This window comes from Centroberyx affinis, unplaced genomic scaffold (genome assembly GCF_046629955.1).
Source record: "Centroberyx affinis isolate AG114_WGS23_722 - 3 ecotype Tasmania unplaced genomic scaffold, CSIRO-AGI_Caff_v1 ptg004228l_1, whole genome shotgun sequence".
Lineage (NCBI taxonomy): Eukaryota > Metazoa > Chordata > Actinopteri > Beryciformes > Berycidae > Centroberyx > Centroberyx affinis.
In genome coordinates, this window is record NW_027281970.1 from 49,106 (window position 1) to 76,488 (window position 27,383).

Sequence of the window (27,383 nt, forward strand, 5' to 3'; positions counted from 1 at the left end):
CTGTCCGGCAGCATCGCGCCCTAGGCTCTCACAAGTGAATAACTCTGTCTGTGGTCAGCTAAATGCAAATGTTCAACTTCCATGGAAAACCTGGAGAAGTCGTGGAATTTGAATATTGTGTCTTCCAGGTCTGGAAAAGTCTTGGAGAATGTGAAATATCCAAAACATTTTTTTTGGAAATGGCATGAAAATTTATTCTTAAGCTTTTTTTCAAACAGTCATGGTGTTAATGTTAAACTTGGCTGCTGCTTGAGCAAGCTGCCTTTGAAGTGATAGTGACCTGAATGACAGATTTCTTGGATACATAAGTCCCGCGTGCTGCATCTAGTAAGCCAAAACAACTATTTAACATAAAATGTAACTTTTGAACATCACATGCCGGCAAATAGTTGCCATGGAAATAGTGCTGCAGTTGTAGCTATTGTAGGGGTCTCTTTTTATAAATGTTTTTTCCACAAACAATTACTCTTGAGTATGGATCAGGAGTTCGGCAGTAGATCAGCAAACATGCAGTAAAAATTGAGACTTCCACAAAGGTGATCTATCTGAAAGTCATTGTATATGATTAACGAAATGATGTAGGTATGTGTTATCTCCTTTTTAGCCAAGTGTGTATAGTTCAACAAAGCAGTGAGTTCCAAGGAGTTCTCCTGCAGAATCAACCAATTTACAGCAGGCCACTCACTACTGCAGTGGGGGCAAAGCCAGAGAGACACTCTGTTGTTTGTTATAACTATAATCCTGGAGCAAGAATAAGGTCAAGGCACCGATGACAAAACAATCAAGTTGCCTTGACAATCCAGAAGTTCTGCAACCTGCAGTGGGATCACTATTCTTTGTTCTGGGGCCGGCAATAGAAGAAAACGAGAGTCTGAACTATTGTTCTAGAACACTGACCACATGTCAGCACATTGGGTTGTTTACTTCTTAAAAAACTTGACTTAACCTTCTAATAGTCAGCCTAGCACTGGGGCCCGGTGTCCCAGAAAATTCTGCTTCCCGTGAGAATGTGGCTCCCTGGCACATCTGCGCTCCTTTATAGCTAATATTAACATAACATATGCTATTCGGTGGACACCTCTATCCGAAGTGAGCACACACTTTTTTAGTGTGAGTGGCCCCAGTGGGAATTGAACCCCTAACGCTGACAGTGTTGTGTACCTCTAACCCTGGAAGTGTCAGTCAGTGCAAAACACAGACACAATATACCATCTGAGGTACACAGGAGCACTATTAACGGCACAGGGTGCCACAAGAGAATATAGTGCTTTCAAAGCATTGACGACATAATAATTGCTGCTAAAGTAATGACCATAAATTCACGCTGTGAGCTTATGCTAAATCACTACCAGGCAGCCTAGATCACCCTTGAAAAATGTCATACTTGGTGAGAAGAATATTAAAATTTAAAACTTCTGAAAATAATAATTTATGTTGCTTTGCAGCATGTTATCACGGTGTGTGTGTATTCAAAATGATTAGTAATTTACATTGTTTGCCGCCTGTTTGAACAGAGGGGAGACATAATTTCATCGGGGTGGAGGCATTAGAATATGGGGTACCAGCAGGCTTCCTGCCCTGGGCGATGTCTGGGTGGGTGTGTGGGTGGGTGGGATGGAGTGACATGAATGAGTCACCCTGCTGCCATCGAGGAGATTTAACGTCTCTCCTCTGAGAGACAGACATGTTTGATTCAAATGTACATCAGAGTGAAGACGAGCGCTCTTTTCAGGCTGCGTTCTGTCTGCATCTGAGGCTTCTGTCTTCACTCTACTCCTCGCGCAACGTCAACTGATATGTTTTTCTCCAGGTTTTTGTTTGTTTTTTCCTTGTGCACTACCAGTCAAAAGTTTGGACACACCTGATTGAATGTACTGTGTTTTGCATTATCTTAAAGGCTTATGCTTAAATACTTGAAATGTGTTTCTTAGACAAATATAAATAGTGATCCTATGTATGAGTTTCTTTCCAAAGCCTTTGCCTTTCCATCAAGGCAAAGGCGGCTACTTTAAAGAATCTAAAATATCAGATAGTTCTGATTTGTTTAACACTTTTTTGATCAATGCATAATTCCATTTGTGTTATTTCAGAGTTTTGATGTCTTTACTATTATTCTAAAATATGGAAAAATATGGTGTGTCCAAACTTTTGACTGGTAGTGTATGTGAGCCTGGGCGCATACCATCAGTAGCTATCCGCCTCCATCAGCGCCTAACCAGCAGCAGCAGAGGGTCAGCGGTGTTTTACCGCTCGAGGACCTTTTCCTGAACTGTGAACCTCGCTAACGCAGAGAGATGATTTGTGTTTTGTCTCCCAGGTCTCCGGAGTCAACTACGCGTCCTGACTGTGTACCTCGCTCTCCTCCGCTGTCCACCTCTCACCCTCTGCCCTCCACCTCCCTCCTCCCTGCTGCCCCCCCACCCCCACCCCCACCCCGCTCTCGCTCCGGCTCCCGAGGTCCAGCCATCGGTTTTCACCCCTGGCTCTCGGTCTGTGTGCGGCGTGTTCTGCCGGTGTGCGGTTACACGGCAGCGCCTCCACTTTCTCCGCGGTGGCCCCCTCTATCTCTCTTTGTGGTATTCTATTAACCAGCGCGGCAGACCCCAGGGGAAATGTGCTCGGCTGCGATAGACTCCTTTTTTTATCATCTGCCACTAACTTTTACAGGGGCGCAAACGCACATACCGGCCTACGGGGACGGGAAACACACACACACACACACACACACATCCAGGCACAGGCATGAGTACATGCACACACACAGATGAAGACATATAGGTGTGACCATCCAGTCTCAAATACAGATGCACAGGTACAAGCATCCACACACGCACACACACACACACACACAGACACACTCTCAATTTTGGGCCGGTGCCATAGCTGAAGAGCAGTAGGAGGAGCTGATCTGTCATCAGCAATCCCAGCCATTCTTACATAATATGGATTGGGCCCTCTGCCCCCAGCCACAATGCATGGGTTATTCTGCTGTTGTGAAGCTCTCTCTCTCTCACACACACACACACACACACACACACACACACACACACACACACACACACACACACACACACACACACACACACATTGTCTTATGCACACACAGGCTCACTCACCCTCTTACAGCCTCTTATACACACCTGCACACTTAGACAAAGACACACAAATACTCTCCCTCTCTTGTTCTCTCTCACTCACACACACACACACAGTCACACACTCAGACACTTACACAAATGCACTCACACACACATGCACTCAGAAACACTCATCTGTACAAACACACATAGGAGGCAGCAGGCTCTTAAGTGAAAAACATTTGGAATACTGGCCACTCAGTGGAGCTGTGTGCCCTCCATGCTCCTCGTCTCTGTCCTGTGCTCTGTCCTCCATACACACACACACACACACACACACACACACACACACACACCACACACACACACACACAGGCTGACATGGACCTTCTCCCTTTCTCTGCTACTTCTGCACAGCTCCGGCCTATAGCCTGCAATGGTGCAAGGGTTGGGGTCCGCTCAATACAATCAATTCAAAATGTCAATTTCAACTGCAACCCATTTACTAATGACAGATCATTCGTTCTCAATTATTTCCCCCGTGGCATTTGTTCTCAGTGACTTCATTATTGAGCAAAGAGCTTTTCGGTTTTCACGTTCGGAAAGGAGTCCTTCACTCTGATTAGTTGAAAAGAAAGTGACATTGACGCCGACTGTGATCCGCGCTGTGGAGCATGCAGGCGCGCTTCCCCCCCCCACGCTGGTTTGTTTGTGTGTACACACACGTCAGTCCGCATGAGCGTCTCCAGCAGCAGTGACATGGCTGTGATGGGAGATTGACAGCGGAGATGGGCTACAGAAAAGTGCATGGTGGAGGTGTACTTGAAGCCCCCCCCCCCTTCCCCTTCCCCTCTATTCTGCAACACACACTATGTGTCCATCCAGCTGTCAGGCAAATTTAACCCAAACTTTTGAAATGTTGAAGTGAATAAATAGGCTTTCTTAATGGAAAGAAAACCACACACAACCAGAACACAAATGGAAGAAGTCTTTCAAGGGTTGATGAATATTGGGCAACTTGTTATTGTTCTGAGGTGTCGGCTGTTGTTGGGTATATTTCATACTTTCATCCAAAGACGAACACAAAGAAATGCATTTGATGATATTCAAACACACCAACTAGTAGCCATACAATCTCCACTGTCACTGATGTCACTGGAGCCATTTTTGAATTATTGAGCAATGAAACTGAACCCTTCATGCCAAGCCTACATTTGACAAAGACTAAATCGCAATTTATCACATAACTTTTTATATCAACAAAAAACGTTTAAGCTTAAGGTGAGCTAAACTATATTATAGTTCGTAATATTAATATATTATTATACATAATTAAAGTTATCAATGTGTTGTTATGCTATATACAATACTGAGGAAATTTGATCAAATTTTGCTGTTTTGCTTCAGCTTTTCTAATTCAGTATGTCATAATTCATACAGTATATATTTGAATATACATATTAAATTATTTAGCGATATTTAAATATTAGAAAAAAATACTCTAGGGAGCGCCCCGGTGGTTCACCGAGTAGAGTGCGTACCATAAGTCTCAGTCTATACCTTCCTATCTCTCTCACACGGTCTCTATCAATAAAGCAAAAAAAAAATAAATGCCTAAAAAATGAATCTTAAAATTAGAAAAAAAAATGTCTAAAAGGAAATATCTGGAGGGAAACCCAGCTGTGTTTTGACACGTGCACACATACGCTCACATACTTTACACACATATAACCTCTTTCAAACACACACTTCTATGCACACACACACGCGCACACACACACACACACACACACACACAGTGACACGCTAGTCTGGGCCGGCCCCACGCGGCGTTGACTGACAGCAGACTCTCTTGTGTGTCTCCCCTGAGATACCTGAGAGAGAGAGCGAAATGGAGAGAAAGAGAGAGAGGTAGAGAGATGCTCGGCACGCATTCAAACCCTGCCTGCTTGTCCTAAGGGGCCTCCCCGGGCACTCAGCAGGGGCTGCCGCAGGTGCTGTGCCACAATCCCCACTCTCCGCTCTGCACTTTCTACTCCTCTATCTCTCTCTCTCTGTGTGAATCTCTCTCTCTGCTGCCGTCTTTCCCTCCCTCTCCGTCTCCATCTGTATCTTTGCCACTGCCTCACCGTCTGTCCGTTCCCCTCCCTCCTTCAGCGATTCTTGTTTTCTTCCTTGCTGCCTCTCGCACTTTCTTTTCTCTCGCTCTCTTTCCCCACCTCCCGCCTTGTGTCTTTCTTGTTTCTTCCAGCCTTCCGGCCTCTTCTTTCTCTCCCTCTTCCTCCACTGCTTCCCTGTCTTCTGTCTCGCAGCCTCTCCCTCTCTTTCCCTCCTGTTGTAACCCTGTCTTCCTCCTCTCTTCATCCTTTCTCCCGGCCTCTTGCTCTCTCTCTTTATTCCCCTCTCTTATACACACTCTCTCTCTCTCTGGCCTCATTGTCAGGTCATCAGCAGGGAGCTGGAGAGAGATAGAACAGATAGAGAGATCGAGAGCGCCTCGCGGCTAAAGCTTCTCCTGATAGGTCCGCGAGGAGCTGAAAGCCGCTCTGCGTCTGATTAATAATAGATGAGTCGGATCAGTCACTTTGACTCAACACCTCCACTCTCTCCTCCTCCTCCTCCTCCAGAGCCCCTCCTCTTCCTCACCTGTAACGAGTGGGGAGGAATGTGAAAAGGGCTGTAATGCGCTCCAGGGGATTCCCCAGAGGGAGGCGTAGTCTTTGCTCTCCATCTGATCGGCACCGGCTCCTCCCTCCCCTCCCCTCCCCTCCCCTCCCCTCCCTTCCCCTCTTATCTGCCTGGTACAGTATGTGTGCTTTTAAGGCCCCGGTATACCTGCTTCGGAAATTAATTTCGGCAGCTTCGTAGGTCAGCATTGGCTTTGGACTCTGCAGTGTGTGCTGGTTTGCTAGTCAAACTAGTCGAAGTCTTCGTACACCAGCCCCCTGCTGCATGACTGTCTGCAAATCTGGTCTAAAAATGTTGCATGTTGGTTACCTCGCCTGGTGGAAAAGTGTCTCCGTTTCTTTTTGCCTTTGTTTAGATCTCCTTGTTGACATCTTGTGGTCAACATCTGCAGAATGAATGGTTTATTGAGCTTGTTGGAGGAAATCTGCACCACTATAACCGATCAAACAGCTTCTAAATCCTCATATTCCCTCAGCCGCCTGTTTCGCTCTTTCACTGCAGCCACCGTCGTTGTTGTTGTTGTTGTTGTTGTTCTCCGAGTTTGTGTTACTGTTATTTTTGGTTTACCTTGGTTACGGTTACTGCTTTATTCCTCAGTGGCGTGAAGTGTAAGTAAACTTAACAATATGAAGCTGCAGTGAGTATACACAAATTTGTATGCGGGGAAGCTTTCGACTGTGTTTCTATTTCGGACCAGTTCGGCTTTGTTCTTAGTATGCTGCCGCCTGTAGTGCTGGAGGTTTTAAGGTTTTCACTATTCTATCAGCTAAATCTTTTTTTACAGTACAATAGGACCTCTGAACAACTGCTAGTTACCCGCCAATATGTCTGGTTGAGTAGACGAACTTCAGCCATAGTGAAAATTAAATGCTGTTTGGTTGGTGGGCAGTGTTGATTTCCCACCCTGAGTAAGAGAGCTGGTGGCAGGCAGGCAGGCAGGCAGGCAGGCTGGTGGATTAGTATTCAGCTGGCTGTGGACAACAGAGCTGGTCTGGTGGTGTATGCCCTGTGGCTGTTGTCTTGCTGTCAGGTTAGCCAATGACACGTCAGAGCTCACCTCTCCGGTCTGAGCGGCTCATCGCTATAATACACACTCTCTCTCTCGGTTTGTCTTCCCTCACTCCAATCTGCCTTTAAAACAGACAGCTTCTGTTTTTGTTTTTTTTAGGAAGCTTTGCTGGACACGTATGCTCCTTCTCAGCTATGCACCTGCTTCTCATTCAGATATAAAGTCATGCTTGGGAGCTGCTCAGTACAGCCACAGTTTTCCACTGTTGGCCGCTGAGCAGCCCAGCCAGAGCAGCTGGGTTTTAAGTGCCTTGCTCAAGGACATCTCAGCAGTGGTTGTTGAAAGAGGGGAAAGGGTGTGTAATTCTCTTCCCCCACCCAAATCTCCCGCAGGTGGGTTTCCAACCAATGAGCACCAGGCACAAACTCGCGTCTCTACCCATAAAGCTGCTGCAGCCCTTTGACTATCAGAAACAAACTCTCTTCTAGTCTCTTCCAACATGAATCTTTTCTGTTCTTTCCTTAGACTTGACTAGGGCTGCAACTAACGATTATTTTCATTGTCGATTAATCTGTCGATTATTTTCTCGATTAATTGATTAGTTGTTTGGTCTATAAAATGTCAGAAAATGGTGAAAAATGTCGATCAGTGTTTCCCAAAGCCCAAGATGACGTCCTCAAATGTCTTGTTTTGTCCACAACCCAAAGATATTCAGTTTACTGTCATAGAGGAGTAAAGAAACCAGAAAATATTCACATTTAAGAAGCTAGAATCAGAAGTTTGACTTATTTTTCTTAAAAAATTACTCAAACCGATTAATCGATTATCAAAATAGTTGGCAATTGATTTCATAGTTGACAACTAATCGATTAATCGTTGCAGATCTAGAATTGACGTGTCTGTATGACTCACTAAGCAAGTTTTTGAAACCATGACCATCATTTCCCACTATTTCTGTTTATTAAAGCAACAAAAAATGCAGAAATGCCATGCAGAATAGCGATATGGCAAAGAATGTAATATGCATATATTAATATTTACATACATGTATAGTAACATACATATTGCATGTGTTGATATGGGGATTTAGACACGGGTTCATCACTGCTGCACGACAATGGAACAAAGCTAATTTAGCTGTGAAAGCCAAAACAAACAATCTGAGTCCACAAACCTGGTTTGCAATTCATCATTAATGGAGTGACTCCAGGTTTTCCTCTTGTAATTCTCTGGTTTCTAGCCTGCAGAACTGCCAGGCTGAAGAAGAACCTGGAAGCAAGTGTGATTTGAATACCAAACGGTCATAGTTCATTTGTAGTTAAACTGTGTAAGTGCTCTCTAATACAAAATGTTAATTAAAATTTTTTTTAATTGCATATTAGTAACAAACATATTTTGTGTATATTGATTAGTGTATGGCTTGATTTAAAACATATACTAACTAATAAGCCATGTGGTTGAGAATGTGTTCCTCTGAGAGCCACCAAGGAGCTGTTCTTTAGTTTTTATAAGTATAAACTTTGACTGTGATGTACTGACTGTGTATAGACAGTCAGAGTCAGGCTTATCAGGCTTGACTTTTTTATAAAGCAGGTGGAATGATACATTTTTATGGATAAGGAGGAATAATACTGTCCGTTAAAGCAGAAATCAATCCAAATGAAGACTAAGTCTCTGGCTGTCAAAAGCACTTTTCTCAGATTGAGAGTAAGTTTACCTTGTCAGTCCTTGCCACTTAGTTATTGTCTTTTTTATAGTGGTTGCATCAAATCACATTATCTGTCAATCTGATACATTTCCTTCAACCCCTGTGATTCCCCTGTGCCACCATCCATTTAAACCAGTGTAGAGTGGATGTGCTGCACTATAGTAACTGTAGGCAGGGCCAAAGTCCAGAGACTAAAACTGCTGCATCATAAACAAGCTTTTTTCACTCCTGAATATTTCACTCACTCTGCAGTTACATGTTTTTAAATAGCTGTGATCGAACAATTATCACATGCCGTTTCAGTTATAATAGCCCATTTGATACTTTCTGGTGTCGCTCACACACTTCCTTGTTTACTGCGCTGTGTTCAGGTCATATTGGAAGAAGCGGAGGAACAGGGTTTCATTGTTACAGCTTCAAAGCGTTCACGTTCTACATCCAAAATCATTTGCATTCATGAATTTAAAGTCAACCGTTAATGAACTGCAGCCGATACAGATCTAGGAAGGTCCCATTGCGGTGGGAGCGTTATTGTGTTGAAAGGGCATGTTTTAATCGCTTTTTGGATTCAGCCATTGGAGGTTGGTTTTGCCCTGTGGGTGTGTGTTGGAGAGCAGTTCTCCTCGCGAGCTGGAGGTACATGAAGCTCTACAGTGAAGTAAGTGATGCAATTTTGGACACAATCGATATGATGGCAAGCGCTAGGAAAATAAGGGCCAGGTTGAAAATATCCAGAATTTTTGAAACGTTTTTTTTTTCTAATGTGACTCTGGACTTCTCATTGTGAATTTATATACATGACTGGGAATAATTGGCATATGGAGTATGGTATTGATTGGGAAAACCAGATCCTTAACATCCCCCTTGGTACATTGGGTTCAAAGTAGTGTTTTCACAATACCAGAATTTTTACTTTGAAATGAAATTTCAGCACACGTTTGGTAGCAAGTATCGAAAGTTTATGAAATGAACTATCAGATTCAGTCTCTGGCAGTGGCATTGAAGTAGTATTGGCAAGTATTTGGTCATTGTGACAACGCTTGTTCAGTCGAGGAGGTAAGTGTGGTCGGGGCAGGTGGTTTGGGCGAGGCAGCATCTGCCGGTGGATGCTCATTTCTATTCTGCGAGAGAGTGGGAGCTCTAGGTGTGATGGAGTGGTTGGAGGAGGTGAGAGAGAGCTGATGCCTGACTAACTTGGCCAGCTTCCCTCGTGGAGGCTGAGATCAAATGAAGCGCACCGGTCTGTCTGTTTCTATCTGCATCTTTCTCTCTCTCTCTCTCTCTGTTTGTGTCTCTCTCTCTCTGTCGTTACTTCATATACGTTTCTCCCTCGGCCTTTGTCACTCAGTCGCCGCCCTTATCCGTTTCTTTCCGTTTGTTTCTCTCTGTCTTTCTGTCTTTGCCTCTCCCTTTGTCTTACTCCATCGTCCCGACTTTGCCTTTAAGTTTCTCCCTCCATCTTCTTCTTTAGCTGTCTTTATCTCTCTGTCTCTCCCACCATCGCTGCCTGTCTGTTCCCCACTGTCTCTCCCTCTCTTTTGTCTTTCTTTCTCCCTCTCTCTTCCCCCATCTTTCTCTCCCTCTCTCCTTATCCCTCCCACCCCGTTGCGATGGGAGGCCTTTGATGTGGGGCTGATATCTATTCACGCGGGTCATTCATCAGCACCGTGTCGCTCTTTAAGCAGCGAGCAGGAAGCCAGATCAATAAGACGGCTGAACGGATGGATCTCTTAAGAGTCCTCTTCAGCCTGGAGAGATAAGGGAATTTTTTGAATGGATGGCGCTTTAAAGAGTCACCCAGGGCGGGCAGGGGGGTGGGGGGTGGGGGGTGGGGTGGGGAATGAATAAAGATCTGAGTGCATCGCAGCCGCTATGAAAATGGGCAAAGGCGTTTCGATTGAAAAGGTGGTAAAACTTTTGAGAAATATAGATCTTGGAGGGGTCTCGCTGGTAGGCCTGTATATCCGGGAAAGTTATGTGTTTTGCTTTGGAGTCTCTAATTAAATCCAATTCTAACCCCTGAAACAGAATTCATGTACGTTATTCCTGTGATCTTGAACAAAAGAACAAAAGCAAAAAAATCTGCTGCACTTGGGGAACAATAAAGGGAATTTTTTTTATTGCAAAGCCAACACTTTTCAGCTTCTGTAGCCTCCAACAAGGTAGAAAATCACAAGAGACGTCTCAGTGTGTGTATATACACTGTGTGTATATTCACAGAATTCAATCAAAGACCGCTGCCCAAAGCCCCACTGATGAATCCCAGTGATCTTGCATTGTACAGTCCAGATTTTAAATGAAAAATCCCCTGCCAAAGCAAATAATTTAACAAAAGATTCAAGATTCACATAGAAAATGGTTCACATCATTTAGCCTGTTAACCTTTTTACTGTTTCACTCTGAATGTGAATATATGTGACTGGGACTAGTGGAAAGGCAGAATATTGATTTATCTGAATGGCAAACCGGATCCGAAAGATCAACAAGTGCTTAAAGGATAACGCTGGTGTTTTTTAATGCATTTCTTACCGTCAACAAATCCTATGAAAATAACAAATCAGCAATGACTTTGTTTTGCTACCAAGTCTTGTCCATGTAGCCAATGCACAATGCAGCCATGTCCCAGCAGCCATAGAACTCCATTGTATTAAAAAACTATTAAAAACACGTCAAAGAGCCATGCTGCTGCTCTGGCAGCATATTTCATCATTGCGATGCACCGGGCCAGCCGACTTTTTCCTCAAACAATTTAATAAGCCGGCTGTAAACATGTTTGCGATCTCAGGAAAGTAGTTCTCAGGAAAATAGTCCCCGGCGTAATGAAGAATTTGTTCCCATTTGAATTTGATTTGGTAGTAACTACAACAGCCTGACTTTTTGTGGTAACAGTTAGCGATTTTTTAAATTGAAACTATGTCTTTGTGAGCTGTATTTGAGTGTTTTTAGCTTACAATCGGAGCCAATGACTTCCGGGTTGACGGCTAAAAAGGGAACGTGGGAAGTCGGAAGTGTAACGGGAGTAGAGCAAACGCATTGTTGATGACTGTATTTTCATAGGATTTGTTGACAATAAGAAATGTATTTAAAAACACCAGCCGTATCCTTTAAGAGTTAAAACAAGTATTATGGGGATATTGATGCATTTCTGGTTCATGACTGTTTTCACTGCAGCTCATTTGTCTGTGAAAGCTTAAACAAACAATCTGTGTCCGCAAACTCTGTTTACAACTCGTTAATGGAGCAGCTCCAACTTTTGTCCCGTGGTGACATCATAAATCAGTGCCCCGGCGCTCTGGTGTCTAGCTTGTTCGTGTTCACAAATCAGGATTGAGCTGTCTAAGATGACATAAAAAAAATGCAAATTCTATTTTTATGGTGGATGTTCCCTTGGAGGAAAAGTCTGAGACGATGTTGGGATCATTGGTGTTTAAGCGTTTTTCCATCACGCCGCTGACACTTCGCTCACCGGCAGCCACTTGTGAACAACGATGTGAGTTGAAATATAGGAAGTTTACGTCAGAGAGCCGCAGGAGCGCTTACAGGAAATCAACGAAAGGCATGACAGCCAGGGAATGAAGTTCAGATCGCAGAAGCAGTTGTCTGAAGTATTCGCATGCACACACACACACACACACACACACACACACACACACACACACACACACACACACACACACACACACACACACACACACACACACACACACACACACACACACACCCTCCCTCTCTCTCTCTCTGTCTTTATTTTCTGCCTCTCTCTGCTCTGTCTTCTTCACACATTCCTGAGTGTGAGTGTGAAAGCGGCCTGGGGAAGTGGAGGGGACGGGAGGGGTGGGGGGGCTGCGCACACACACACGCGCACACACACACACACACACACAAACACACACAGAGTGACACTGCCAACAAACCACCTCTCCAAGACATGTCACCTCTGCCTCCTTCACCTCTAGGCAGTCTCCTATCGCGCGCAAAGCATACTCGCGGTTTTGTCTCTCGGTATATTTTATTTGCACAAATGCTAAAAACAGTGAAAACAGAAAAGGAGAAAACACAAACTGCAAGACGGAAGAAACCCCAAGGGACTTACAAAAACATCTCCAGCCAGGAGAAGAAAGAGAAGAAAAAAACAAATCAAGATGACAAACAAAGACGCTAAATAACATCAAAACTCAAAAGAGGAGGAGAATCGTACAAAAACAGCAAAATCCAGAAATAACAAGTACGGGAAATAAAATAACACTCATGCAGATAATGGTAATGAAATCAGTCAAAGTGTCATAGTGAATGGAGGTGTGTGTGTGTGTGTGTATAGGTGTTGCGACGGGGAGGGAATGTGTGTGTGACATGCCACCTCCCGCTACCTCCTCAACCTCTAGGCGATCTCATAAAGAGCGCAAAGCCTAGTTGGGAAATGTTCGGCGCATTAACACCGCTCCCCCTGACAGCTGCTTCAACTGTCTGTCTGACACTGCTTCACGCTCGCCCTGCATCCTGTGAATCAATGCAGCGTTGCCTCTGTCATTTTATGGAACTGTGTTTTGTTTTGGTACCGTATCCGTCCGCATTTAGGTCCCGGTTGCTACGCAGTGCTATAAAAACAGACTTTTGGATACTGTATCATATTTGCAAGAAATAATTCTAAACAACAGGACTACACTTCTTGTAGAGGGAAATTTGGCTTATGTAATTTTTAAGCCCCTTTCACACTGGACAAAAAACCCACTAACGCCAACTATTTTGATAATCGATTAATCAGTTTGAGTAATTTTTTAAGAAAAATAAGTCAAAATTCTCTGATTCCAGCTTCTTAAATGTGAATATTTTCTGGTTTCTTTACTCCTCTATGACAGTAAACTGAATATCTTTGGGTTGCGGACAAAACAAGACATTTGAGGACGTCATCTTGGGCTTTGAAAAAAAACACTGATCGACAATTTTCACCATTTTCTGACATTTTATAGACCAAACAACTAATCGATTAATCGAGAAAATAATCGTTAGTTGCAGCCCTAGCTCCAACTCCGATCGGCAGTAATGGAAACATGACACCCGGGTGGACACGCTAATTTTCGCCCCTTTTCCGGCGCGCAGCTATGATGCGCGTTGAAGTTCTGGGTGTTGGCGCGTAAATAGCCAGGCAGGAACATTATTTATTGTTAATTATTTATTTATTTATATATATATATATATAACTTACCAACTACACCACTCGGCTGCTCCAAACATCAGACCATGTGCGTCCGTGAAGAAAACGTGAGGAGCTTGTTCTTCTTAGGGGATTAAGCCTCACTACCATCGTAATATCACTGCTGCACGGAACGCTGCAGAATTCCAACCAGGGAAGTAGGATTGTTTCCTCCGTTGCACCCGGGATGACGTCATTCTGCATAATAATTAGCCATGTGCTTCTGTTTGTTTGAGAGACAAACGAGACAAATGGGCTTTTGGTCCAATGGGACATTTTTTGGAATAATGAGCCGTCAGAACAATGGCATGGCACCGTTCAGTCGGTGTTGGGTAACCACCGTAACATTGTCACTGGCCTCCATGCTGCTTTCTACTGTTTGCTAACCCTGTTTTCCGGTGCGTTCCTGACGTCGAACGTGACACACCAGAAAAAAAAAACAGAAAGGCAAACTCGTCTACTGGCAATGGGAAAGGAGTCAATCGCCTATTTTTAGCAGGTTTACCCGCGTTTAAAAAAAACCTGCATATACACGCTAATTTTGGTGTAAAAAGGGTATTAGTTTCACATTTCTCTGGCAGTTGGTGTTAATTTTCATGTTGCTGGATGACAAGACAGGAGAAACTGCAGTGATAAGTGAGAACAACTCAACAACAGTTGTACTCATCAGGGCAAAATAAGTGATTTGAAGTTTTTTCAGCAGGGGACAAAAAAAACGGAAGATTGGTCCCTGGGCCTGGGACCCTGGTTCGTTAAATAATAATACAGGTTGACGTGGGCTTTGATCACGTCTGAATTCAGCTGTCAGACCAAAACACGCATGAATATGTATCAGATGGGGGAAATAAACACTCACTGATTAATTTGCGTATGACAGAAACTGACACGCGTAGTCATGCACAAACAGAACCTCAAACGCTCCCAAGGCTCGCAATCCGTGTCAACTCTCCTCTTCCTTGATCATTCTTTGTTTTTACTGACGCGTCCCCCTGCGTTCCTCTTCCTGTCTGTCCACAGCTGCTTCCTGTCCCTGCTCCTGGTGGCCGCTGTGGTGTGGAAGATCAAACAGAGCTGCTGGGCGTCACGGCGACGAGAGGTAAGTCTGAGACTCACGCTTACAGCACAGAGCAGGGTTTCCCATATTTGATTATATTTCAGCGGCCCGGCCAGGTAAATTGACAGCCAACTATGTACATTTTTAGTTTCATATTCATTTGGATGCTGTGAAGTTGGCATTCAGACTTGGTGTTTCTGGTCAATGTGCCTTACAATAGAAGAGTAAGTGGAGGGTGTGAACCTGGGCATAAAAACTCATAATACAATGTTGCAAAGAGTTCCCGTTCACAGCATTTAAAAAATAAATTATGATTTTATTCCATGTCAAACCGAGGAAAAAATCCCTAGATCTGTGCTCAAGAAAGGAATTAGACAGACAGAAGCTGCGGCTTATGCCATCATCAGTATTAAATCAGATATAACCAAAAAACACTATAATATACTGAGGAATGGACATTTATATCAACATAGAAATACAATCATCAGACTAGTAACTGTCCCTAGAGGCCAGAATGGACAAGTGTATATTTAGACATAGATGTATAGCAACTGGAAAGTTGTTGAACCTGTCAGTAGAAACTTGCTTTGAACATTCGAAATTTCCAAATTCATAATTCCCAACAACCAAAGATTCAATACTGTCAAACACTGAATGTGAGTTTGTGAACTACAGTGACCATAAATCATTGTGTTTATGACACAGTGCATGGTGTTGGTCAGACCGTCAGTTCCAGTGACACAGAGTGAGCTGGAAAACATCCATCATTATTTGAATAAACTGAATAGAGGACGCCGAATCATTCTGACAACTGTGGGAAACACTGCAGGGTCTGGACAGTGTGGAGAATGACTGACAACGTCCGGGTCTTTTAACAGTTGGAAAACAAAAAAGCAGAACCATTAAAATGTTTTGGAAGGGACTTGAACTGCTACACCACAATGGAATTTTGAAATTAAATTTGCGTAGTGAAGAATGAAGACTAACTGACAATTTGAGTGACTCGATGTATGAATAGCGGATTGACAAGTTACCAGCTCAATCCCATAAAATTCCCGATTTTATATTTTTTTTTTCCTTAGGGGGGAAGGGCTTGTCTCGCATCGACTAAAATATATTATGATGCAGAGCAGACTTTAAACATGCATGATGTTAACCTACTATTGCAGAAACACACACACACTCACACACACACACACACACACACTCCAGGCACCCTGACAAAGCTCCTGTGTGATTGGTTTATGCCTCCTAAGATGACAGGAGCCACAATAGATTTGCACAATTCAGAGCTATATTTCTTATTCATTGTCTATTCTGGTGTGGAATAACTGTGATGGTATTTTGTGTCGCCCGAGAAACTAGGGCAAACTCTGTCAGCAGCTCATGTGACTGACTGACTGAGGCTGAATGACTGACTGACTGATATGTGACTGGTGCTAACTGGCTAACTAGCTGACTGGCTGGTTGAGCTACTTACTGTCTGACTGGCCGGGTGAATGACTGGCTGTCACAACTGATTGTAGAACACTGACAAGCGAACTGCGGTGATGTAGAAACTGTGAAAAGTCACCGTGAGTGCACTTTCTTTTTTGAATATTGAATACCCCCCTCCCCAAAGAAATGACAAAATGCATTTTCATAGTGTATTTCCAGAAGGGGTTGAACCACCTCTTGAATGAGCAGCTGAAAGGGTGTGTGTGTGTGTGTGTGTGTGTGCGGGGCCGTGTGTGTGTGAGCATGCAAGCTAATGTTGTGCTTAATGTGAACTTTTGGTTTGTGCTTTTCACACTCGGCGCGCCTGCTGAAGTGCCTTTCGGCTGTAACCTCGACGAAGAGTGCTGTCATCACCTGCACCTCCGGGTGCCTCTTAACCAACCCCCCCCCCTTTCACCTGCTCCCGCTCCGCCCTCTCTCTCCATCGCACAGCCACCATTGTCTAGCCAAGCCACTGCAGGCTAACCTTTAAGCCAAATAAGCACTTCAGTATTGTAAGGAGGGACAGGGGCAAGCATACAGGATAATGTAAGGCCAAAATCAAGGGTGACACAGAGTCCCATCCACAGGGAAAAGCCTCTGAAGCAGGGGTGCTGAGTACAGTCACACCAAAAACGATGCTTTCTGTTTTCCCAAGTAGGCAAACATGTAACATGAGATATTAACAATTAGCATAATGGAACACTACACGTCTCCAGAAATGATGGAGCGTTTCAATAATGGCTTCACAACTACAAAGCTGACATACTGACTTCTGTTGCATTTTCTAATCTTTACTAACATGAGTTATCGTTTTTATCACATTATTAATTTATGTTTGTGCTGCTCTTTCTCTGTCAGCGAGGGTCAACTGGTCAGCCATTTAATTTGAAAAGCCTGACAACGATTTTGGCCGGAAGGTATGCTTTGATTATCAGATACCCCCAGTCGAGCTCTTTGGGGAATTTCCTAAACCGCATCTGAGCCGCGCCCAGGTGATTGGCCCAAATCAGTATTAGCAGCAATAGGGAGGGAAAGTGTCAATTTACGTAATCTGGTGGTTATGATCAAAGAAAAAAGTAGGAGAATTTTTAATAATTCATTATAAATGGCTTATAAACATTTTTATAAGCCATTTATTTATCACTATAAACACCTTGAAAGCTCAAATATCAGACATTTTACAACACTAAGGCACAGCAGCTATGAATGAGAAGAAACAACATAATCTCTAAAACGCAGGAGAACAAGTTTTCATTTAAAAATGTTTTTTTTTTTACAAAGGTGCAAATCAAGTTCTACTCAAGATCAAGACCAAAATAGGCAATGAGCCATGTAGATTTCTTTCCAAATGCAAAAAACTAATGATTAAGGAGTTTCTTAAGGATGAACAGAGATGTAGATCTATCCGCAAATCGGCAAAGACAAGTCCAAGACATCAGAAATGTGATCTGAAGCCTGAACTGAAGAAATGAGAACCACAGCCTTGTTTGGATGTTAGATGAAAGTGGGATGGGAGAAAGAAAGCAGGTATACATTAGTTTTCAAGCGGGCACCTCCCATCACAGCTGTCTGGTTGAATTAGGCCCACGACTCCTCCACAAGGCAGCAATAGTTCTGCCATCCCAGAGCCGCCTCCCTCCACACCCACTTTCAACAGTGAGTAATGTGCTGGTACAGTCTGTTTTCTCTACACATAGGGAGTTATATTTGGTTTGGCATAGTATTTGTCAATATATACCCACTGAGCAATTTTACATTGATTAGACGTTTAAAACACGTCTAAATGGCCATAGCCGTTTAGGCTAAATTAAGTTTAAATGTGGTTGAAAGTTTATTAGATGTCTATACATAGACAATATTATCCTGGACTATATGAGAGCTACGCATAGACGCAATGTTGAAATTACTTCTTGTGCTGAGATAATTATCTTGTAGGCTAGTCTACAGGACGTCTCTGGTGCATATTTTTGGTATTTACAGATGTTTATTCATTGTAATAATGTATTTACTGCTTGGTCTAAAATAGGTCTATACATAGCTGTAATGATCCTGGGCTATATGAGAGCTAAAGCATAGACGCGATGTTGAAATCACGTCTTTTGCTCAGTGGGATAGATAGTGGATCTGAGCCCATTCAAATTTCCTGTCCACGTAATGGAGAGGTTATTTGGAGGCAGAAATTATAGTTTTATTCTCAGCCTTTTCACAGACTTTCATTTTAAGTTGAATTAGCCTGTAATTTCTTTTGGTATTTAAGAATTTGGTTATGGTTTAGGTCTTGATAAGTTCAGGAATTGCATAAAAGTTTTGAAAAAGTATGTACACATTTTCTGTGGTTTTAGACCCCCGCCATTTCACATATTCGTCAATTTTAAAAATGTATATCTGTAGAGTGATATGGTGGAGTTAGTAGGGCCAAGACAACCATCTGCATAAGTCATACTGAACACCAGCTTAAAATCTTCATATCAAGAAAGATCTGGAAAAAGCATGGACTTTTGGAATTGAAACCATGTAGGAACCTTGTTTCTAGTTTCAGTTTTAACTAACCTTGTTCTTGCACATATAGACATGCACACAGCCAACACGCCTGCCTTCACACACATGCATGCACTGTGTAAACACAGAGTGACATATAATTTCCAGAAAACGGAGAGCTAATCATGTTGTTCCGTGGGGTCGGCTCTGTCGTTACATCCGCCTGCTTCCCCAAACACCAGGACCCTTGTTCTCCTCGCTGGCGTCCCTCAAGGCTTTGTTACGTTCAGATTCCTCCATATTACCCAGCGCTTGCATCAGCCGCACAGTGACACACATTTGCATCTGATTATGCCCACGTTCGCCTCGCTTACGCCCAATGCAATGCGAAATGGTGGCCATTGCTTTTTTCATTTGGTCATTGTAGGGTCACAGGAATATTGTCAGGACACAGTGGCCCTGACCCTTGCATGCCTTGCTATTAGTTGCTTGTAATCTGACACAGGAATTAAACTTATTCTGTTGTTAGAGTCATTGTAAGTCGCTCTAGATAACAGCGTCAGCTAAATGCTTAAATATGCCTAATATGCCTAAAAATGTCAACGTGGATTATTTTAAAAGAAAGTGGAAATATTTTTTTCATTTTGGGAATAGCCCATATGTCTGAGGTTCTTCTCACCCTGGTATCAGTCTAACAGCTGCTGAGATTTGTGGAGGTTCTTGTAAAATTCCAAAGCCCACCTGTTGGGGTCTGTGCTCGTGCCTGTTGGTTGTGTGTTTTTCTGTGTGTGTGTGTGTGCACATGCATTTGCATGTTGCACTGTGCATCTGCTCGTATGCATGTCCTTAGATGTTTGTGTGTGTGTCTGTGTCTCATTCTGTTCTGTCTGAGTCTTAATCAGAACCCTCCTTTGAGGCCCGACAGTTCCTTTGAAGGAGCTGGAGCTGCCAGATGGCTGTTGACAGACCTGACCACAGCAGCCATTTTATTTGCCGTGGAAGGTGCCGGCCTTTTAGTCGGAATAAGACCCACTGCCGCGCGGCAAGCCCACTGTCAGTGCTGGTTAATTATTCCTACGGGAACATCAGGGGAAATCGTGTCTTATCCAACACGAGCTCTTCAGGGGGTAAAAATGATGACTGTATATCATGTAAAGTACAGTAATAATGTACCGCTTTAACATTTGCTTTTTTGGCCGTAAACGATCACCAAAACAATCTGGTACGGGCCGGAAAGTGACTTATGAAAGACAGAATATTCCGCACCTAATGAAGTAATTGTTGACTCTCAACCCTATCAACCCCCTGCAGATAGATTATGGTCATTTTGTGCTGTGGAGCAGTACAAATCTTACTTTTGGGTTAGGGTTACCCTGAGATTACTCATCCAACATGACTATATGGCACAATACAGGAAGGCCAGTGGTTGTCTGAAATGTTCCATATTTTGTTTGTTTGCAGAATATAGATATATATATTTTTTACTCTGCTTCACTGGTGTCCCGTACTGTACCGTCCCCCTGATTTCATGCCAGTGATACCCACACTGCACCTCCACAAAATATCTCCCCGGGAAGACGGCGTGTGTGTTTACCCCACGTCTATCTCAGCCCTAACACAGACATACAGTATATCACACATAACTTGACACATATTAGACGCGTATTGCACCGCGAGGTATTGACAGAAAGGCAAGGTGTGATAATGTCCCTGATCGCTGCCTCGTCGACCCACATGATTAACTGTGTTATATATTCTTTACACTGTGCCAGAGGCGGATCGCCGGGAGGTGGGAGAGGATGCAGCATAAACGTCTCCAGATACCCGCACATATTTATTACCCCATTAAACTGCCCCCTTCCCACCTCACTCGCCTCCACTCCTCTCTCACTCCAGACACCCCACCACCACCTCCGCCCTCCACCCCAGTCTATAAATATGAATGACAACCATGGTATCAAGGCTTTGGCCCCCGTTGGAAATACCTGCCATTATGTCATAAAACGAGTGGGAAGCTGCTCAATGGCCTGGCATGTGTGAATCTGTGTTTTGTTTTTTTTCTCCTTTTTTTCTTTTTCAAATCACATGTTATCTAGCGCAGGTCGTGATTTTTTTATGAAGAGAAGTGCTGCTGTACAGCTCCCCCCCCCCCCCCCCCCCCACCACCACATCCCCCTGATGGGAACGAATCCACCGCCGCGTACAGCCACCGTTCCACAGCCGCCTTTGATGATTCCGCGAGGAACAGTGTACAGTCCACACATAAAAGTTTCTAAAAAATGGGAGCGGATCAGAGGAAAGATCTGAAGCCTTAGCGAGACGGGCTGCTATGAGGCTGCTAAGGGGCTTCGGCAAGACTTTACAATGGCTTTATTCTGAGTGTATTAACTTGTGTGCATTAACCTATGGAAAGACACTGTGTGTAGTGATGTAGTTGTGAGTGTAAACAGTACATGATGTGCAAGGATGTAACACCACAATGTAAGTACAATTATATTTTGTCACGCCCCACATAAGTTTATTATGTATTATGATGATTTTCAGTCAAGTACTTACACAGTGTTATTGGATACTTACAATGCCTTTCCATAGGTTAATACCTAGATTAATCCACTGGAAGAAGGCCAGAGCATTACTGTAGCTTTTTGCTGACATCTTTTCTAATACACAATGTAGCTACAAGGGTGTTATATCAACAACATGCAAACACGACTGTAGTGTAAAAAACTGTACTTGTATTGTGTTGTTATACCCTTTAAAATACATTATGTCGAAGGGAGATATTCATTAATGGAATACAAAGATTGGACTAAGATACCGCAAACACCAAAATCATCCATGTGTTCCTGGTAGATCGTTCGCTCCGGTGCTCCATGCTAACACTTAAACATACACTATGTTGAGTGTAGTAGCATTATCAAAAAAGTGAGAAAATTAGAACTTTTAGCAGCTCTAAAACTAAATGGTAAGTAATTTTAAATGATATGCGTCTAAGGCTGTCAATTTTATCTCAGAGATTAGTCAAATTGACACAAAATATGCTAAAAAAAAAATCAATAATGTATTGTTTTGAACTTCCAGGAATTTCTTTCCCTGTTTCCATAGGAAGTGAACATGGTAGGCGATGGAATACTTTGTACAGCTAAAAATCACTGTGCAGCATGTGAATATGTGGTTACTCACTTGAAATAGTTCTGAAAATAAACCTGGTTACATCAGCCAAGTCAGTCAGTCAAGGATACATTTTAATATTAAATTTATGAATCAGGCCGTGCTAGTGGTTTTTATGATATGTCAGTCTTTTACTTTGGCTAATGCAAGCTGCAAAAAGTACCCACATAGTATTATTTTATACTAACAATACTGTCCCCGGGGCTAATACACAGGTTAATACACTGGAATAAGGCCATTCTACAAGCACAGCCGGAGCTTTTTGTTGGAACCTGTTTTTGCCATCTCATGCAGAGGGCGAGGCGAGCCTGAACCGGCAGTAAAGTCGGTTTAAACGGCTCCGCGGCGGCGTCCTTGTGGCCGTGTCCTCAGCCACCGCAAAGTGCTGACCCTCGCTTTTCGGGCAGCCGGCTGTGTCACCAAGCCTCCTCGTCTCGTCCGGCCCTGTCCTCTCCTGTCCGCCCCCATCTATTCTCACCTCCGCTGATGGAGAGAACCGCGTGACCTCTGACCCCTGACATCACTCACTGCGACCGCCGCTCTCAGCACTCCCGACTGCTCCTGCCGCTTCATAGAGCACACACACACACACACACACACACACACACACTCATTCACGTACAGACACACTCACTCAGACACCCTCTCTCTCTCTCACAAGCATGCACTACACACTCATACACACACATTCAATCTCATACACATAGATGAAATCCCTCTGACACACGACCACTTACTCTCATACACACATACTCACACATAGAGATGCGCTCTCAAACACACTCTCACGTTCACAAACACACACACACACACACACACACACACACACTCGCGCTCATTCCCACTCTCTCTCCCTCATACACACACCCACGCTTGCAACGAGGTCTACGACAGATGGTTTAATGTGAAAGCTCAGTAGAGTGGGAGAGATTGGCACTGGTGTTCTTTGAATAAGCAGAGGCATGGAAACACAATGAAGATATCAAGGAGCACGTAGGCTCCACATCAAATTAGTTTCCAGAGTCATCGGTAATGATAAGGAGGATCCTCTCACCACGGAGGCTGCTCCTTCCCTGCACACGCCAGTCCCAGAAGCAGATGGCTGGATGTGAATGAGGTTCACACATGAGCGGGGAAGAAAGAAAAAACAATCTTTCTACCTTTTACTTTGCAGCTGTTACTTCCTAACCAAGCACTTCTCTATAACGCTCTCTATAATACATGATCATTTTGGAGTCACAGGAATGCGCTGTGAGTGTGACTGTCCCTCTCCTCCTCCTCCTCCTCACTATTGGCTGCTTGGGATATTATGCCCTTTTCACACTCACACAACCCGGAAATATTATCTGGGCGCATTCCACAATAGGCAATTCACACCGAGCCTCGTACACAGGGACGCCTATGATGCTGCACTTATAATGTCATCAAAAGCGTGTTCACATTCTGTGTTCAAAATGGCAGACGAGATGACACCGCGAGCGCAGAGCGATACGGGTTAAGCACCGAACTGAGCAGAGTTTGATCCAGCTCTCAGCCCTTATCTTAAGCCCTATTCACACAGGACTAATATTACCTGGAGACAGCCAGTGATTTGTAATAGTTGCGGAGATCGTCTGTGATTTTAATCCCTTGTGAATCTGCCATGTCTGTAGTTCAGAAGGTAAAAGTTCCAGCGCAAATAACCTACGGTGCTTTGGTACAGATAGAGTTCCCCTGATAATATTAATCCTGTTAATCAAAAGCCTTGTCCGGACGGCACTAGTATTATTAGGGGTAATATTGATCCTGTGAGGATCAACATTATTTGCCATTTATTACAGAGCGGGAATAATAGTTACAAGGCAAATGACCTTGTGTTTTTCAGTGAACTCACACATCCTCTGTTAATGCTAGTACCATGCTGATGATTGATGCTATGTGATTTATAAATTACAAATAATTTGTGCAGTAGATGTATTCTGGAGTCTAACAGCAATGAAACGCCCCCTCAGTAATTTGTGAGAGTAGCTGCCGTCCGGATCGCTCATTAACATCACCGACAGCAATGTAGTAAATTACTTTACCAACGTTGTCCAGTGATACTAATCCCAGCTGGACAGTGCTAAACTCTCTGTAATTTCAGCCCTAATTTGTTTTTGGAGTGTAATTTTATTTTTTTACTTCTTGTACATATGCAATTAATATATTCCCCCCGTCATGCAGTAGTGGACTCAATAGAGGAAAGTTTTGAATCCATTTTTGGCACAAAAGTTTTTATTTTTTAAATCAGGAAGTGTCAAATTGTAAAATCTTGTCTTGGGCATGAGTGATTGCAGCACATTTCATAATTATCAACTACAAATGTGTTTCACGAAGCGCAGAAGTTGGGACGGTGATCCACTAATGACACATAATACTAGTCCTGTACAAATGGAGCTTTTAACAGGATTGTGTTGCGGGGTCAACTTGAACCCTTTCCCAACGGAAGTCAATCTGAAGATTTCTTGCTTGTCTAGTAAAGTGTTAAAGGGTTATTAAAAATCTATGAATTTAAGCTTATTCTACTCTAACTCTAAACTATATAACTAAAATGTAAATGTTAGAGATGTGATTCTAGATCCAGTAAACATGGTATACTTGAAAACTAGAAAGCAATGTAAGGTAATGTTGTTTGAAAATGGAAATGGGTCAGTGTTACCATGGTGTACCTTTGGAAATGGATTCCACCATGCCCTCTGTCAGTACGGATAATCATGTCCTTGAAGGCAGATTGTTCAGTCCATGGTTGTCGTGATGACTCAGTTGCTCGGCACACTGTGCTGAGAATATGCAGCAAAAGTGCTTGCATCACTTTGTGAAATATAAGCAAGAACTGTCACTCCTTGCTTCTGGAGACATCCTCAACGTTTTATTAGCTGCTTTACAACTGTCACTTGGTGAAAAAAAATGTTCTTTGTTCTCTCTACAGTGTGAATACAACATAGAACTTTTGTTTTCTTTGCTACCTCTTCCTCTCAGAAACAAGGAACCATGGGAAATGAGATTTTATCGATTGACGGTTAACATAACAGAACGCCACATGGGTCTCCGGTGAGGACAGGGCCTCCAAAACATTAAGACATGTGCGGGTGACGAATTGACTTTAATTGTCGCTTACATTTCCGTTTGTATTGTTGTTGTTTTTTTTGTCTCTTCAAATTCTACTATTGGGGAAAAAAACTCAAAGGACTCAAAGATTGACTTCCTACTTTCCTTTTTATGTGACAAAGAGCCTATCCCAGTCTTGTTAAGCAAAGGAAACCAAAGCGTCACCGCTTTTTCACAACGAGAAAGCTCATTTGAGCTGCGGCGTTTGACAGGCTCCTTTCAAATGAATGTGTTGTTTGTCTCAGCCGTCTGGGCTGTCAAGACAGCTCCCTCCCACCTATCCAGCTGTGGCTGCATCCTCACCAGAGGAGATCAGAGAGGGAGAGTCCTCACCTTATCTCACCCTCCGCAGAGCGCCATTAAGGGGGAGGGAACCGGTTTTCTCTCCCCGGCTCCTCCGGTCTGCCTCCCTGCTGGAGGTGGGAGATGGATTGCTCAAGGTGACCCCACCCGGTACGCCGCCTGCTCGGCCCGCCGGCCCTCCTGCCACCATTCCTCACACTTAACCGTTCGGCAGCGCTGGCTCTCGCTTCCCCGTTCCCCCAGGCAGCAGACTTCAGAGCTTCCTGCAACAGCTTCTCGGTTCAGACCCCCTCCTGCCGCTCTCCAGTCTGCTGCCGTGTGGTCAGGTGTTTGTCGGTGGGGTGTGTGGCAGCTGATAATGTAATAACTATTTGTTAATGTAATAACTTGTTGAAATGTAATAGAATCTTCCTCTAAAGGGGGCAAAAATTTACTGAAACATGCTGATGTAGTAAATTACCAGGTAATATAATAACATCTTCAGACTGATACTGAGATAATTAGAAAAGTTATAACTCTTATAATGTAATAATTGCCAGTTAATGTAATAATATATTACATTATCAGGAAAGAAATTATTATAACATCAGGTTTTATTACATTTCTGACTCATTTAAAGGGACATTTTATTACATTTTGACAAGTTTTACTCTACTTTATTCGCACATAACACTAAAAACCCTCCATTAAAACCAATACTGCAGTAATTCTCTGAAACAGCATTTAGCCATGTAGCGCTAAAACTATCCCTTGAAAGCAAAACTAATGAAATTCTCTGCAATAGCATTTAGATGATAGAACGCTAAAACTCTCCCTTGAAACCAATACTAATGGAATTCTCTGAAACAGCGTTTATACCATACGACTCATAAAACCTCCATTGAAGCCAATACTAATAAAAGCCTTTGAAATGGCATTTAGATGATACAACACAAAAAGTCTGTTGAAACAAATACTCATGAAATTCTTAAGGACAGCATTTAGTCCATAAAATACTAAAACTCTCCACTGAAACTAATACTAATGAAATTCTTTTAGGAGGGCTGACAGCTCCCCTCGGCAGCGTGGCACCGCCTAACTATTCGTCAGCAGGGGAAACACTGATGTGGTCACCGTTACAGATTATAATGCAAATGAAGGCAGGCAGGCAGACAAGGGGGAAAAATGTGTTTCCTGGGTGCGGAGGCAGCAACAGCAGCGGCGGCGTTCCTCTTTAAAGCGCTGTAAGGCCCCTGTAGATTTAGATTAGACCAGAGAGATGCTTTAAGATTCTCTGAGAGCTGCCTTCCATCTCTTCCTCTCTCTCCTGAGGTCAGCGTTCGCTGCACCACCGCACAGAACAAAAGGCCTACTTCTGAGGTGATCAATCCTGAAGTGAGAGGTAAGGAGAGGGAGTTAAGATGAGGAGAGGGAGAGAAAGAAGAAGAATAGGAGGGGGCAGCGTTGAAGGTCAGCTATACTGAAAGCTGAGCGTGTTAGGGAAAACATGCATTCGCGGTAAAGCAAGACCTCGTTAATGGTATTCTCCGTGTAGTCAAGTTAACAAGAGTCTCCTCGGACCTGACAGGATGCGGATTCATCAAAATATGATGAAAAAGAATCTGGAGCCACTGCAGCACTGGCAGCCTGCTACCTCTGCAACAGTGTTAAGACGAGCTTTACAGTCATGCCTTCGGCATCCAAGCCGGTTCCACTGCAAATATTGGCTTTGGTTTTAAAGGGAAATGGCCAGTGTGGTACAGCGTGTGTATGTGCAAATAATAGACTGCTAATATATAAATGTGCGTGCAAGTGAAGGGATACTAATATGTTTATGTGTGTGTTGGGAGGGTGTGTGTAAGTGAACAAATAAATGTGTGTGGTTTTGCAGCATGTGGGTGCAAATGAATGAATACTAGTTTGTGTTTGTGTGGGTGGGTTGGACTGCATTCTAACTGCTTCCCACATTTTGTTCCAGTGCAGTGTGCGCCGGTGTCATTCACGTGTGTGTGTGTGAGCTTACAGTATGTGTGCACATGTGTCTTTTGTTTCTCAGAGTTCCCAAGACACTTCTAAACCCTCCTAATCTGTATTCCACAGAGATGGTGTGTATAATTAGA

The 27,383-nt window shown here is 43.4% G+C and overlaps 1 protein-coding gene across 1 annotated transcript in view; it reads left to right on the forward strand.

Moving 5' to 3' along the window:
- The window catches only part of atrn (attractin), a gene marked incomplete at its 5' end in the record, with an annotated part of 94,986 nt that overhangs the window by 48,235 nt on the left and 19,368 nt on the right, over positions 1 to 27,383 (forward strand). Inside the window, one exon of the mRNA XM_071543121.1 lies at positions 14,691 to 14,769. Within this exon, the coding sequence (XP_071399222.1) occupies positions 14,691 to 14,769 (79 nt within the window). The remainder of the gene's footprint in view (positions 1 to 14,690; positions 14,770 to 27,383) is intronic.